General features: G+C 56.2%; 5 protein-coding genes across 5 annotated transcripts; 2 read left to right on the top strand and 3 right to left on the bottom strand.

Moving 5' to 3' along the window:
- Positions 1-70: 70 nt before the first annotated feature.
- On the top strand, positions 71-1,902 carry TRAVEDRAFT_138592 (LuxS/MPP-like metallohydrolase; the record flags this gene model as incomplete). The annotated part of the gene is made up of 4 exons (XM_008034526.1): positions 71-331; positions 385-1,174; positions 1,229-1,548; positions 1,600-1,902. 4 exons carry the CDS (start codon positions 71-73, stop codon positions 1,798-1,800), a joined length of 1,572 nt encoding a protein of 523 aa, XP_008032717.1. The 3' UTR covers positions 1,801-1,902.
- TRAVEDRAFT_25412 (uncharacterized protein) lies at positions 1,828-3,421 on the bottom strand. The gene is made up of 3 exons (XM_008033614.1): positions 3,365-3,421; positions 2,197-3,313; positions 1,828-2,141 (listed from the first exon to the last, which is right to left on the bottom strand). Exons 1-3 carry the CDS (start codon positions 3,379-3,381, stop codon positions 1,947-1,949), a joined length of 1,329 nt encoding a protein of 442 aa, XP_008031805.1. The 5' UTR covers positions 3,382-3,421; the 3' UTR covers positions 1,828-1,946.
- A 579-nt stretch (positions 3,422-4,000) lies between these two features.
- On the bottom strand, positions 4,001-7,711 carry TRAVEDRAFT_109911 (uncharacterized protein; the record flags this gene model as incomplete). Its single annotated transcript, XM_008034525.1, has 11 exons — positions 4,001-4,120; positions 4,178-4,351; positions 4,410-4,588; positions 4,644-4,773; positions 4,830-4,937; positions 4,996-5,193; positions 5,250-5,529; positions 5,583-5,882; positions 5,939-6,023; positions 6,085-6,412; positions 6,488-7,711. The coding sequence occupies 11 exons, from the start codon at positions 7,709-7,711 to the stop codon at positions 4,001-4,003; spliced, it is 3,126 nt and encodes a 1,041-aa protein (XP_008032716.1).
- Positions 7,712-8,460: 749 nt separating this feature from the next.
- Positions 8,461-9,777, bottom strand: TRAVEDRAFT_158051 (alkaline phytoceramidase; the record flags this gene model as incomplete). Its single annotated transcript, XM_008034524.1, has 7 exons — positions 9,651-9,777; positions 9,433-9,570; positions 9,155-9,366; positions 8,836-9,104; positions 8,757-8,782; positions 8,661-8,701; positions 8,461-8,557 (listed from the first exon to the last, which is right to left on the bottom strand). Exons 1-7 carry the CDS (start codon positions 9,738-9,740, stop codon positions 8,461-8,463), a joined length of 873 nt encoding a protein of 290 aa, XP_008032715.1. The 5' UTR covers positions 9,741-9,777.
- A 3,051-nt stretch (positions 9,778-12,828) lies between these two features.
- Positions 12,829-15,039, top strand: TRAVEDRAFT_68000 (cytochrome P450; the record flags this gene model as incomplete). Its single annotated transcript, XM_008034523.1, has 11 exons — positions 12,829-12,917; positions 12,978-13,088; positions 13,154-13,282; positions 13,345-13,507; positions 13,567-13,650; positions 13,708-13,804; positions 13,862-13,988; positions 14,043-14,153; positions 14,208-14,382; positions 14,439-14,685; positions 14,759-15,039. Coding segments are annotated over 11 exons (1,511 nt in total), but the record flags the coding sequence as incomplete, so codon positions are not given.
- Between the last annotated feature and the right edge of the window lie 317 nt (positions 15,040-15,356).

Raw genomic sequence — 15,356 nt, 5'->3', positions numbered from 1 at the left:
ACTTAGACTTGGACATGTAATCGGGAGGAACGGGCGCTTCCTGTTCTCCGCGTACTCTGCCTCTACCACCATGCGTCGCGCCGCCATTCGTACTCTCCGGCACACACCTGCTCGTCGACATATCTCGCATGCAGCCTCGGGGGTGAAAGCCCATGCTAGTGCCGCGGACCCGCCGGTACGAATCACGACGCTTCCCAATGGCCTCCGTGTAGCGACAGAGTCGACACCGGGTCACTTCTCTTCTGTCGGCCTTTACGTCGACGCGGGTTCGAGGTATGAGAGTCCATCAACATCTGGTGTCAGTCATTTCCTGGACAGGATGGCATTCAAGGTGTGTGGACATCATGCTACTTTCAGTGCTCGTAACACTGAGATATGTATCAGACAACTACATCTCGTTCAGAAGAACAAATGGCCGCTGACATCGACGCTCTCGGTGGTCAAATTCTTTGCTCGTCTGCTCGAGAGTCCATCATGTACCAGTCCTCCCACTTCCACCAGGGCACGCCTCTCGCGCTATCCCTCATTTCCGACACTGTACTTGAGCCCGCCTTCCTACCAGATGAACTTGAGGCGCAACGGGAGGCCGCTCGGTATGAGATTCGGGAAGTCAGCTCCAAGCCGGAGATGATACTCCCAGAAATCCTACATGACGTCGCGTACGATGGCAAGACACTTGGGAACCCCCTACTATGCCCGGAGGACCAAATAGACCGGATCGACAGGCCTGCTCTGAAAGGCTTCATGAAGGAGTGGTACACTCCGGATAGGATGGTCATTGCAGGGGCGGGGATGCAGCATGAGGAGCTTGTCGAACTGGCCGACAAACATTTCGCATCCCTCAAGGGTGCCAAGCCTACTCACTCGCGGTCGAGCACGGGCACACAACAAATACCCAAAAACCTGCTTCATTCATCACAGCAGTCATCTCCCTCATTACTCAAGTCCCTCAGTCGCTCCGCGTCTTCCTATCTCACGCCGGAGCCTGCCTCAGGACAGCCCCCATTGAACCAGGGGTCTACCTACACCGGCGGACACCGTTTCATCCACGACTCCGCGACAGAGTTCAACCACGTATATCTGGCGTTCGAGGGCGTTGGTATCCACGACGATGACGTCTACGCTGTTGCGACTATGCAAGTGCTTCTCGGCGGCGGAGGCAGCTTCTCGGCAGGTTAGTCTTTGATCACACGCTCTCATTACCCTAGACGCTTACCCATTTTTGCAGGCGGTCCCGGGAAGGGGATGTACTCGCGGTTATACACGCATATCCTCAATCATTTCCCCCAGATTGACCACTGCGCGTCTTTCCACCACATCTACACGGATTCGTCCCTGTTTGGCCTCTTCGCATCCTTCGTCCCATCGAGTGGCCGCCAGGCGAATGCGCCCGCCCACATCTTCCCACACCTAGTGCACCAGCTGAGCTTGCTGCTGTACTCGAACCTTCCCCAAGCGGAGCTAAGCCGCGCAAAGAACCAGCTCAAGTCGAGCCTCATGATGGCGCTCGAGAGCCGTGCCGTCGAGGTGGAGGATCTTGGGCGACAGGTTAGCGGTCTCATATTCTGCATGCTCTGCTGGACTCACGCTGTTTCTTAGGTTCTCGTTCATGGGCGCAAGGTCCCGGTCTCGGAGATGTGCGAGAAGATCGATGCTGTCGACGATGCCACACTTCGTCGGGTCGCCGCCCGTCTATACGGCCCTCGCACCTCCGCGCGTGCGAGCGTCGTTGTGATGGGTCGGGAAGACGTAGGAGACTACCGTGGGGTCCTGCGCAAGTATGGCCTCGCCGACGCGTGAGCACACCATACCGCTCTCGCCTTTCTGTTACAGCACACATACATTTTGTACTATGATCATTGCACCTTACATGCTACTCTAATGAATAACGCATTGCTCTCTAAAAGTCCGGGACATATCCGCTCTAAGTTGATGCTTAAGACTCCTCACATCTTGCCAAAATAAGCCGGATGGATGTTCTCGAATGCTCTCTTCGCCGACCTTGCCATCTTGCGCGTAAAGGTCGGCTTCTTGCGGGGCATCTTCAAGATGGCGTCCAGCTTGCTCTGACTGACGATGAGGCGTCGTGACGAGAGCGGCATGTCCCGGGGGCAACTGGTCACTGGCTCGAAAGGGATGCGCTGCAATATATACGGGATGAGTGTGAACATGTGCTCGAATAACTGTTCCACGCACCTCGCCAGCATAGTACCCGTATAATGGGTCCATGAGCCGGAACGTGATCCCTCTCTCCTTGCAGAACTGGTGCAGCATCTGGATGTCCTCCACCGACTCGTCATCGTCATCATATCGTCTATGGTATGTGACGACCTCCAGCAGGCCATCCGAGTTTTCGTAGTACGCCACCAAATCGGCCGTGACTGCTTCGCAGTCTACCGTTTCGCTGAGCGGGTGCAGCGCGAGGTGCCGAAGACCAGTCGGTAGTCGCCGGAACGTCGGGGTGGGGTACCGGGGCGCGGTCATCCAGATCTCTTCGATGTGGTTCAATATCGCCAGGTCGTCGCCAGCCAGCACGCGGGGCACCGCGAGAGAACGCAACCGGGAGAGACCTAATTCCGCGAGGATCGACGGGCTGAACGTCGGGCACTGCACGCGGAGCGCTTCCAGCGTGACCCGCGAGCCCGCACCGGGTCCGGACAACGCCCACTCGACGAAGCCCTGGGTCGCGCGACGGGGGTTAAAATATCGCAGCTCACGGAGGCGCCACGCGGGAGGTGGCGGGAGTGGGTCTGGAAGGGGGCCGGGGATACCGCTGCAGTCGACCTCGAGGTACTCGATGTTCGGGAAGAGCGCGAGGAGCTGGAAGAGCGCAGTGTAGTGGTACGCGCGCACGCGCAGGGCACGAACAGTGCTTGGGAGCTGCGCGAGGCGCGCGAGCGCATCCGGGCGGAAAGCGGCATGGTACATGCAGAGGTGCAGCTCGCGCAGGGCGGGGCAGAGCTGAACAACGCCCGCGTAGATCTCCTGGTGGTCGATGACCATCTGGATCGTGCGCACGGAGCGACAGAGCGCGGCGGTGTGCTCAGGGTTGTGCTGGGCGGAGGCGCGGATGGCCTTCTTGAACGCCTTGCAGTGCGTCGACCCGCGCAGCGCGACGTGCGCGAAGAGGAGCTGTTGGGCGTGTGGGCTCCATGACTTGCAGACCAGGCAGTATCGACGCAGCCATCGGTATCGCGGCAGTAGATCGTCGTATTGCGCCTCGCGAAGAACGAGTATCCAGATCTCGATGGGTAGCAGGGAGAGGGCGTTGGTTGTTGGTTCCAACGCCTTCGACCTAGCGGCCGCCTTGCCCCTGCAGTACCCTATTAATACTGGTGCAGGAATAGCGGCGAGAACGACTCACCTTCGCACGACCAACATGAGAGAGGGAAAAAGGGCGCAGGGCGTTGTTCGGGAGTCGGCAGCGGCGGGATATACACACCGGGGTATCGTCGGAGGATTTACAGGTCGCCCAAGCTTGACGTATGCGCCTACGGAGGACCGGGTTCCATCGCCGATTTCGCATGATAAAGCTAGCAGCTGACTTTGGCCTTCGTTCGAGGCCTCGTTCTACCGACGCCGGAACACAGGAGTGCACTCGGCCGCCGCCGTCGGCATCTACTTGCTATGCAGTTTCGCCTTAGACTTGTTTCCTGGACCATTCCGGCCTTAGGTCCTGTGTTATTGGTACGTCGGCGCCACCCCTTGCAATGCGAGCTTGCGTACTTGGCGGCCAAATGAGACATGGCAGCATCGAGGTTGTGGCTGAACATAGTCCAGGCACTGTATTGAAAACGGCGCTCTCTATGCATGCCTTACCGGACGTTACCGGACGGCTGACCCCTCAACTCAGAGATGCAGAGACACCGGTGTTCCTAGCCACTCGGTCGTTAGTTTCCGTTGTTTGGAAGGGGGTCAAGATACATTAGTAAGTTGGATACAACACGTAGGAATACAGCCTCGCATATCATGAAGAACAGACAGCATACATAGTTATCATCTAGCACTTCGCCGACTTGATATTCGTCCACCTTGAAGTGCGCTTCGCCACGAGATACACCTCCGCGCCCGGGGCGGGAGTCATCCACGCATTGCCTTGGTTCGGCATGAGATTGGTGACCTGGTGGTGAGTTGACAGGTCAAGAACGAGCCTTGTAGCCGGATAGTTAATCCTTACCAAGAACCTTTGGCCCTCCTTGATTTCTCCGGGACTCCCGTTCTCGGTGAACACCACCTTGAGCGGATCCCATACCGTGATCTGCACACTACGCATCGCTTCCTTCTTGTGCCACCGTGCGTCCTTCGCGACGACGACACGGAAGTCCCTCACATTCCTCGGCGGACATATATCCTATGACGATAGTGAGCCCTATAAACTCCTGACATTCGCCGTAAAGACAAAAACGCACCCGCATCTCTTTCTCCAGATCATCTTGAAGCCGCGCCATAGCCAAGTCGGCTTGCTGCTTGCAGTAGACGTGAAGCCAACCCGCCGTGAACGCGTCCATTCGGTCCCACGCTTGGGATGGTTTGAGGTATTGTTCCATCATTTTCTCGTAAAGGCCTTCGATGTAATCAGGCATCGGGTCTATGTAGCGCGTTAGCTAAAACTGAGCACGGGGCGATCGGGAAATGAGTCGTACCGCCTCGGCTGAAGCTGAGGTCGAAATGGGGACCGGCACGGGAGTACAGCCGCTCAGCGAGCTTCAGGAGGTGCTGTACATCGGCCTCCAGCCTTTCCCTGATCTTGGAGGATTCCATCTCCTGTTTCGCCTGCACAGAGAAGCATGAGATGATTCGCGGGAGCTCCTATAACACGGTAGACGCACCAGCCACTGATCGTGTGCCTTCATCTCCTCTTTCTCGTCTCGTGGCCCTATCTTCGATGTGGACCCGTCCTCATGCTTGATGAATTCCAGGAATGCGATGGGGTAGGTCTGCGAAGAATGTTAGAGATGATATTTAAAGCAGCACAAGGAGCAATTGAATGCGCACCTTCGTGATGATAAGATCCATAGCAGGAACATTTCCGCCATCCGGAGTCAACTTGTCCAGAGTCGCGATGAAAGGTTGCTTCACAAAGCCTAGCTTGGCGTGCCACGGCGCCAGGTTCGTACAGTTACCCGTCAGCTCGAGCATAGTGTTGTCATACGCATCCAAGATCTCGCAAGGCTCTTTACGCCCTCCGGACAGCTATAGTGGGGGTCTTCAGCGTGTTGTCCAGCGAGGCGCAAATGTTAGTTACACACCTTCGCCCCCGAGATGGCTAGCTTCGATCCAATGCAAATCCGTCCTCTGCGGATCGCTCGCGCCAGCGGTAAATCGACGTTCGCTCGCAATCGATACCAACCATCTGTGACTTCTAGTTCGGGATGTGGCTCGTAGGCTGTGCCGTTCTTGGCCCTCGGGGAGGTACCCAGGATGACGATGTTGGATACACAAAGGATCATAGGGCAAGCCGCAGGAGCGTCCTCAGTCGAGACCAAGCGGAGTGCTGGGCGGGACCCGCCGACAAGCTCGCGCTCATATCTGCGAGCCTCTCATCAGCACGCTGCGCGTAGACTTGAAAGGCGAGGACTGACCTGTACAAGAGTTGGCGGATCACTTCAGGCCAGCACCACCTCTTCGTCTTCACATTCTGTTCGCGTTCAGGCTCCAGACAGACCAGTCCCGCAAGTTTCCACAATATCAGCCCGTATTGGGTTGTGACCCACTCCTGGGTCACTAGATCGCAGCCGCGTTCCTTGAGGTGCACGAACGCAGCCTTGGGACCAAGCTGCTCGGATTCTGCCGGGTCTTCGATGCCGACTGTAGCCACTGCGGAATTGAACCTGTAGAATACAGCATTGCTGGGACGCATCTGCCGGAGTTCTTCGACGTTGCTGAAGGATAGCATTAGCATAGTCTAAGGAAAGGAAGCAAACGCTCATGCACTCACATCCCCATGTCTTCTAGGTCGTCTTCCGTGTACGACAAGGGTTGCAACCCAGATGAAGCAAGTGTTTGCCTCTCCGGTACCGGATCTAAATTGCAGCAGCCAGTCAACATCACAAATTTCCGACGAACTTGGATATTTACACTTACTGAGGTCGAAGAACTGACAATCCTTCCTTTCTTTGCCTTTGCTCGATGGCGCACCCACGACTTGGATTTGTACAGGAGCAGCACTGTTCGCCCGCGCTTGCTCCTCCTTCAGCTTTAGGTCCAACTGGCTCCTCCCCGGATCGCCCGGCGCGAGGCCAGGCTTGAAGGGCGATGCGAACTTGCCCTTTCCTGCGGTACTCGAAAACCCCAGCCGCCTCGGAGTCATCCCGAGCGCCTTCACCGGTGAGGCAAGCGAGGACGTGCTCGCTTTCATCGGCGAAGCGAACGGCATGGTCCCTGGTTTCGCAGGGGAAACGAATGGGGCCGCCTTCGCTTGTGTTGACGACCCCGCCGACGTATTCGCATCGGAGAAGGCTGCGGGGAGCTTGGAGCCTGACGCGACTCTGAACCCAGTAGACCGCTCCGGGTTTAGCGGAGAGCCCGTATAGAGCGAGGGCGCGGAGACAGAGCGCGGCTGCGCCTGATGTTTAGCCATCAGTGGGGACTTGAAGGGCGTGTTCTTGATGGTCATGCCCGCCACCACGGTAAAGTGCGGCGGATTCTTGGGCGCAGCGCCCGCAGGGGAGGGCGTGTCAGGAGGCTGCATGACAGAGAACCCGTTCTCCATCGGGCGAAGTACAGGGCGGAGCGGGGTCTCGAGGGATGGCGGACGAGAAGCGGGCGGGTGAGAGTTCGGGGGCGCGTTATTCTCTGTGTTCGCTGCACCTGAGGGTTGTTCTTCAAGGTCAATCTCCGCCTCCCATTGCTTCATCTTCTGTGCTGCGCGAGCAAGTGCCTCGGCGGATGGTGCGGCCCAATTGGTCTTACCCACGAGGATATGTGCGGCGGTACTGAAACTGACCATCGGTGCGGCCGCAGGGTCTACTAAGGCAGCAGAAGTGAAGCCGGAAGACACATTCGCTCTGGCTAGATCTGCTTCCGTGTCTTCGTTCTCGCTTGCCTGAGATGCTGGCTTCCATTTCGCCAGACCCGACGTGAAGCCACCAAACTGCGATATCTGGCTAGCGGGTGGCTCCACCGCATCCTCAGAGGTGTCCAAGATGGCCCGCGCCGTCTTGAACCCGACTGCATCCGGAGGGAGGGCAGACGCTTCGGAGTCGAACCACGAGTCGTAGTCCTGCTGTGGAGGTGGGGAGGGTGGCTGATCATCTGCGGCTTGGAGTGGGAGGGCGGATGCGAGACCAAATCCTGCAAATTTGGACGGGGCAGATGGTGTAGCAGTAGTTCGCTCATCGGGCTGATGAATAGGACGCGATTGTGGCCTTGCGGGAAGTTTGGCAGCGGAGGAGAATCCAGTGAACGGCCGGGGCGGCGCGGTACGGCCGTGGAGTGTGGCAGCAGAGGCAAAACCGGACCCGTTAATTGGTAGGGGAGGCTGGCCTGCAGCATTGATTGAAGAGCCAGACGCTACGCTTGCATCTGCCCCAGTGCCGGCGCTGAAGAAATCATCGTCCGCAGCACGTTCTTGCGAGCCTGAAGGATTGATGAGCGGCGAGGAGGACCAGTCTACGCATTTTTGTGAGAAAATGGCCCCACCCGTTGCATGTATGCGCGCACCTTGTCCGTTTCCGCTACCTTCGCCTCCCAGTCCGTCAATCCCGTCCATCAAATCATCACCTAAGCCACTGTCCTCGGAAGGGAGTCCGCGCGACTGCGAGGCTACGACTGACACGCTCTGTGAGAGATGCAACTCGAGCTCGTCAAACGCATGCACATCTTCCTGGCTGATCGGTCCAAAGTGGTCTTCGTACGTCGGCGAAGAAAGACGGCGCCGCTTTCGTGCGCTCCCGCTTGGAGACTCGGACGCTGTTTACGCGTCTTAGCTACAGCTTATATGCGCAACGTTCATATGACTTACAAGATCTACGCATACCAGTGATATCCGTATAGGAGACGGGAGTGGAGAGAGGTCGCGGTCGCGGCCGTTCAGGTGGGGAGATGGTGGTCAAGTGTGAAGAAGCGCGGAGGCCAGACAAGCCACAAACGCGCTAACGCGTTACGCGTGTTTAGTCACGTTACCGTCGCGTCAACAGGGACAGGCGCCTACCCCGCACTCCCTCTCCACCGTCATGGAGGATACTGGGTCTGTAACGGGCTCTGTCGACAGGTTCTCTCTCGCGGGCAAGCTCGATGGTTCATGCTGTATAGATATGCATTTAGTAGCGATAAAAATGAGGAGATGAACTAGTAGTAATGAACGAGGGTAGGGTGTATGAGAAATTTGTGCGGATACAAATTGTCCGACCATATATAAAGTAAGGGCGTAAGTTGTCGTGAGTGAGAAGCCTGTAGGATCCGTTTTAACTCTAATGTAGCTATACAAGCTGTCAGCGGTAACCATCCGAGCTGAGCAGTTTATTGCGTCTTCGTTTTCGACACTCGTGTGATGCGGGGGAGCCCTGCGCACTTGGTGATGGTCCAGTTGGCGTGGTCGTCCTTGATGCATAGTGTGCTGGGTAGAATGATAAGTCTCGCGCCTGCAGAACATCATAGTCTACTTACAGATCTGTGGCAGCGTGTCAGTATTCATGTACAAATGTAAGAGCTTAGACAACTCACATGAGTTCCCGACGAGCATGAGGTACGTTCCGGTAGCCTGATGATGCCTGGATCAGGTGGGATTGGCACATCCACGTTACTGTTTCACTTACCGTGAGGACGTGCCACCATGAGTGTCCTGATATATTTGGTCAGTCGTCAAGGCCGTTTGCAGCATGATGAAATGCTCACCTTCGAGGATGAACGCGACGGGCCAGCCAACTGAGGTCTTCCACCTGGTTACTGTCGAGCAAAAGATGTTGTCCAGGTTCCAGACGAAGAACCCGAGGGCAAAAGTCGCAGCGCCCGAGGCGAAAAGACGGGTAATGGCCGAGCGCGGGCCAGGCGGCAGTCTCTTCCCGATCTCGTCATTCCGCAGCAAATATGTGGTACGGAAGATGTTGGTGAACATGATGCTGGCGAACACCGCCTGGTGGTAGACGGGGTCGCGGGACAGGTAACTGGCATGCCGTTCAGCACGTGTCCAAGGAAACCGCCTGCGAGGACATACTATGACCAAGTGAACAGGATGTCAAACATGACGGAGCCCACAACTAATTGTTGCGCATTTGATCCCTTGAAGTTGAACCCCCGAGAAGTGTCGAAGAGCATTGAACAGCAGTAACTTGCAACGTAGATCATCGGAAGCTCGTCCATGAGCTGTGCTTCAAAGAGCAACGTTGCATGGAATATGAAGCTGCCGATGCCGACTAATGCGAAGCCCTACAGAGCGCACACGCAGTTAAGCTCGCGTTTAACTATAGTGGTGTCCGGATCGCCCGTACGCACCGTCCATCCTGCCAGATACCGTGATGGCAAACCCTGCGACAGTGACTGGTATCCGCCGAAAGCTGCAAGAGCGATCGTGAACAAGTTGGAGAATGTGTTTGCAGATTCGGCGATATAACGCGAGAACTGGTAGTTCGCCTGCCAAGGTGGGAGAGGAAGTGTGTGAGCGGGGCCGGCAAAGGGTGCGAGCCCGGGTAAACGGCGAAACGTGGACTGACCTCACACCAGTCAAGGGTGGCAGTGACGGGACCCCAGAAGGCTCGGCTGGAGAAGAAGGCTCCTGCAGTGGCGTTGGCGAAGGCCGACATGGGCAGTTGCTGGGCGGTGGTTACAGGAAGACTTGGGAGGGACAGGGAGGAGAGAAAGGAGAGTCCGGAGGGGAAAAGCGGGTTTGGGTCGGGATTCATTACGCAATAGACGATGTGCGCGCGCCGATGGTGAACCGGCCAGGATTTGTCGGCCGCGCCTGTTATCTACTTTCCGTGCAGCGCCCGGCCTCCTCCGCGCCGGATAAAATGCCCGCAATGCCAGGGCCATAGAGGGCGTCTTCGGATGTCGAGGCCGCCGTTGGCTGTCCATCCGCAGACGACGAAACAAAGCAACTGCGCTGGACGTCTTGCACCTGTCCTTAGCCGACGGAGGCAATTAGGCGCCTTAGATCAGGGCCGGCGCCTGTTCAATTTCACATGCAATGCGCGCCATTCAATTGGTTCCCCACCACAAGACGCCCAACATAGCCGTCTCTCTCCTCCAACGACGGACCTTGTGCGCACCTCTCTTGTAACCAACCTCATGCGCATCTCCGCTCTTCCTGGAGGGAACGCGAACCAACGGCCCAGTGCACCGTCTATTCCACTGCGATCTTTCTCCGTCTCTGGTCGGACTGTGGACAGTCGCAGTCGCGGGACCGGTGCTCCCCCTTGACGAGTGATGCGCTCACCCAGCGCAACAGATTGGCACGTACACTGCCTCCATCTTAGCTAGACTCTGCGCCAGAGCAGCAATTCCCCAGATCGACGCCGGTCGACCTCGGTCGACTCTACCATCTAGGGTCTAGCGCTATATAAACGTTCACGCTGGCTGTGTTTGTGTTCGACACGCGCGCGTCCACTGCGGTCCTGCGCAGGATGTCCACGGTCGCTCGATTATCATATGGTCCTCAAGGCCTCGAACTTCGTGGACATGTGCGATCTACGGCCTTCTGTCTGTTGTGCGGCTAATGGCCATTGGATTTGGGCCTATCCGGTGCCAGGTAGCAGACGGTATGTCGACCACCTCTAGCACCATCCGCTGATGCTCGGGACACCACGAAGACGCTCCGGCTGTCATCTGCGGCGAGCTAGCCCGGGTTTTTGCCTGACAGTGTGGTGAAAGTCTCTGCCATTCAATGGATCTCTAACACCATGGACCCGACCTGAGGATATGTGCTCTGGTTCTAAGTCGAAAGCGGCTTAGAGCTTCCAAGGAGACCCGATGAAAGGACTACGTAAGTACGTGCGCACAGTCTGTCGGGCCTCTGTTATCATAGTTGACGGACATTTCAGGGCACTACGTTCGTTGCTATGTTGTCCTCCTTGGCATATTTGCAACAGGTGGCACTACGGGGGCGTCGTCTGCCGGTGCTGGCGCGCTGTACGGGATGAAACTCTCGATGAGCGGAGTATCGTAACTCCGGCGCCGCATACAAACCACAGCGACAAGGACCTCTACATGTCAGGCATTGCCCTTTCCACGACGCCGACCACTGCTATGAGTGCATCTACAAATTAAAAGCAGAAGTTGATCGTCATCTTCGCGCTTCTAGATTCGTCCAGACATTTGCAGTAGTTCTCATCATCGCTACTTCGGCGCATAGATAGCGCTCGACTTAGTCCTTCACGTAGGGCAGCGCGACAGCGGGAGCTGCATGGCTAGTCTTACGCTGCTCAGCTGTCGAGTATGAGTAACTCTCTCGGAGTGGATGTTCGGCCAACTGTAAAGGTGAGCTCGAACTCATATGCGCATACCGGCTCTCTGACTGACTCATTGCATCGGCCCCCGTGTCCCACGTTGGTTATATGCTCGGTTCTAGATCACGGGCCGATGTCTTCAAGCTGTCATCTTCCAGTCAAAGCAGTGGTCTGCTCTAGGTATCGACACCTCCATCGCCATGTCCGCCCACAAGGACATCCGTGGCTCCTGTCGGATGTCCGGGACTCTGGCCCCCGTGATTCCGGAGCTCTGGTGCATTCAGCACTGCTTACAGGTGAAGCACGTCTTCTTGAATGCCCGCCGTCGCCTCACCGTAGCACCATGAAGGTATAGCAGTCCCGTTGCCTCCTCGAGATGATCCCCACAATGTCTATACCTCAGAGGCGATGCTAAGGTACGACGCGTAACCGCAGGGCTTTCAAGGTCCAGTTCTTGTAAAAGTATCGCGTTGCATGATGACTTCATGCGGCCGCCGAAGTCCCCGCAGCGCCCTCGAGTTCCATGCGACGATATTGGAGCCCGTCTTCTCAAAGAAACGCAAGGTACTAATCAAGACCTCTGGGCAGCGGCGCCGGACAACCGGTGCGCACGACACGACCGCTTAGTCTCTGGAACTGACAGCATGCGTCCGTCCATGACATCTTCGCATGGAAGGACGCACTTCATCTTTCGCCCGTGTTGTACGAAGGGCAATGCAATGGACGTTCTTGACCGTGGCCCCCACATGCAGGTGGAACTCGAGACACTTGGGCTTCACGAGCCTGAAGGAGAAACACCCTGCTCACGAATACGATATGCAGATCGGCAATGAAGTTACGTCTGGAGTTGGGCGCGCGTATCATGTGGATCCCTGCCGGCGTCATATTCACGGCGGCGAAGTCCTCGTTCCGCCTGCAACGTCCTGCGATGTGCGGAGACTACGGCTTCGGCAGTTCTAAGAAACATCAGAATGCCGTAATAGGATTGGACGGTTTTATTCGCGCTCTCTGTTAGCTTTAATATTGGTGCAGTGCGCAAGAGCTGACGGTGGAAGGTATGTCTTTGTATGTCAGTGGATATAGTGGGGCAATACCACTGACGTCGCAGTACAACAGTTCGTTTCATGTGGTACTGCGCACGCCGTGGTAGCGCGCCGCGTATTCCAGAGTTCCCCCGATGGCCGTTTTAAGAACGAGAAGTCGCTTCTCACACGTCGTCGGCAGTCGTGATTCGCCCACCCGGAACCACGGCCCCCACATCGAAGGCCCGATGAACAATCTCCTTTACGCGTGTGCGCGCCGTGGCCCCATTTCGTTCTCAGCGACACTGCTATTCATTGAGAGATATGTCGCAGACGTTTCCTTCTGTAGCGGGCGGGGAAGCTGCGCACGATCTATAAAGACTCCCTGGCTCATGTCGTCTTTCTCACAGTCAGTTCCTCCACAGCCATGATCGACTCAGCCCTCGTCCCTGATTTCTGGACTGGCGTCGCGATCTTTGTCGTCCTCTACCTCGTGAAATGGCGTCTTGACCCAGTATGCACGCCTTTACTTCACGCGAATAGCATGCGAAGCTGATGCAGACCCGGACTCCAGCTGTATCACATCCCGACGGTGGGAGGCTCGTCCCTTCCGCTCCTTTCATACATCGGGGCGCGCAAATTTGTGGATCAAGCCAAGGATGTCGTTTCGCAAGGCTACCAGAAGGTGTGTCATGCCTACCCTCACCTAGCACTATTGAGGCTTAATGGTGCCATTGTCTCCCTCGATAGCATTACGGCAAACCCTTCAAAGTCCCCATGATGGACAGGTGGATGGTGTTTATCTCTGGCCCGGAGGTGTTGGACGATATCAGACGCAGGCCAGACGAAGAAGTGTCGTTTTCGGAGAGCGTCGAAGACGTAAGAATTTGAATGCCCTCACCGCCCTAGCTTGAATCTTACGCGAATCTAACGGGAAACAGGATATGCAACTCATGCACATCATCGATCGCAACGCGATTGAGAACCCGTACCATGTCGCTATGATCAGGGACAAGCTCACGCGAGCCCTCCCGGCCGTCTTGCCGGACGTCGTTGACGAACTGCGCCTGGCAGTGCCAGAGCATATCCCGGCCGTCTCAGGAGGTACGTTTGATATAACTTCTTGCAAGACCAGCCTTATTAACACCCAAGATGGCGCGAAGAGTGGACGGAGGTCAACGTGCTGGGCGCTTTCCAGCAGATCATAGCTCGTGCAAGCAGCCGCGTTTTCGTCGGTCAACCGCTTTGTGCGTATTCATCATTGATAATACATTGAGCACTGGTTGATGGTACTTTCCCTATAGGTCGCAATGAGGAATATCTTGCTCTCTCGATCCAATTCGCTATAGACATCATGAAAGATCGAGACCGAATCAGCTGGTTCCCGCAATTCCTGAAGTCGTGAGCGTGTTTGATATGACTGTCTGTCTGTTTCGTTTGTTTATCCGTCAACGACAGATACGTCAGCATGAGCTACAGTTTGGCCAGGCGTTCGCTGAGCAGGAACAGGGAGTTATTGCAGCCGGTCATCGATGAACGCAAGGAGATGATGGAGAAATGGGGGGACGACTGGACTGACAAGCCGGTTCGTCACTTTCTCAACATCCCATATCATTAACTATATGCCAGAATTTCTCAGAACGACCTGTTGCAATGGTTCATGGAAGCCCAGCAGACGGATGACCAGTTCAGGACGATCGCCGACAGGGTCATGATCACAAATTTCGCTGCAATACACACTTCTTCATTGGTTCGTCACTTAACCTACCTGTCTGTGATATATCTGTCACTGACGCTTGATCAGAGTGGCAGTCTCACTCTTCTATGGCTCGCGGACCACCCGAAGTATATTGAGCCGATCCGCGAAGAAATCGAGGAAGTTATTGGCGAGCAAGGCTGGACGAAGGCGGCCATGGGTAAGATGTGGAAGCTCGACAGCCTACTTAAGGAGTTCCAACGCCACCAGGGCCTCGGTCTGGGTGCGCGCATCCTTCTCCTGCTTGCAATTATATCACTCATGCAGGCGCTGGATCAGCTTCACTCACGCGGAAAGTGATGAAGGATATAACGCTGCGCGATGGCACCGTTGTGCCGCGCGGCACGACGATCATTGCGACGACCTACGACATCCACCACAACAGCGCCAAGTACGAGAACCCAGACGTCTTCGACCCGTTCCGCTTCTCGCGCGTGCGCGCGGACTCGGAGGAGGAGCGCGTCAAGAACCAGCTCGTCAACACGTCTGTTGACTACATGCCCTTCGGCCACGGAAAGCACGCGTGGTACGTCGTTGGACAGCAGACATGTGCTACTGCGTCAGACTAACATACTGATCGCTCTGGTGCAATTTTGAAGCCCTGGACGCTTCTTTGCGGCAAACGAGCTGAAGGCGCTGCTCGGGTACATCATCCTCAATTACGACTTCAAGATAGGCGGCGACGGCCACGCCGGGCCTCCGTCCTACAGTGGCCTAATTGTCATTCCTGCTACGAACGCAACGGTGAAGTTCAGGAAGCGCGAGTCGAAGGTATAGCCTGGCTTCGGGGTAGTGTGAGGTACGATGTAGCATCCCGTACACAAGTTTCCGGCCATGCCTTTTGCATACCGACATCGGACAAATTCATCGTTAGACTCTCCACAACCAATCCCCATTCTCGGATTCGAAAGCATTGATACGAAGCGGACGTTTCCGGAAGGCACTTCGGCGTAAATCCCGTGCCTGGCATCGCTGCATCTCAGCGCTCAGCACTAGCACTAGCAGCAGGCGTCTTCTATCAAGTAAGTACTTGAGCTTGAGGCTCTCTGTCGCCGTGACAGAACCAAAATACCGCCGACATCCTGAGCGCTGACGCGCGACAGGTGCTAGGTAACATTATGGCAAAAACGGTAACTTTGAAGCGCGATCGGACTCCGCCAGCCCGTCCGTCCTCGGCTTCTTCACCGTTCAGCTCCA

Source organism: Trametes versicolor (genome assembly GCF_000271585.1).
Source record: "Trametes versicolor FP-101664 SS1 unplaced genomic scaffold TRAVEscaffold_1, whole genome shotgun sequence".
In the NCBI taxonomy this organism is placed as follows: domain Eukaryota; kingdom Fungi; phylum Basidiomycota; class Agaricomycetes; order Polyporales; family Polyporaceae; genus Trametes; species Trametes versicolor.
Note: the sequence above shows the minus strand (reverse complement) of the source record. Positions and strands in the feature narration are given on the sequence as shown.

Excerpts from the sequence above, each read along its gene's own strand:
- TRAVEDRAFT_25412 (XM_008033614.1), bottom strand. Across the intron at positions 2,142-2,196 it reads ACGGGTACTATGCTGGCGAG|CGCATCCCTTTCGAGCCAGT; the intron begins GTGCGTGGAACA and ends TATATATTGCAG.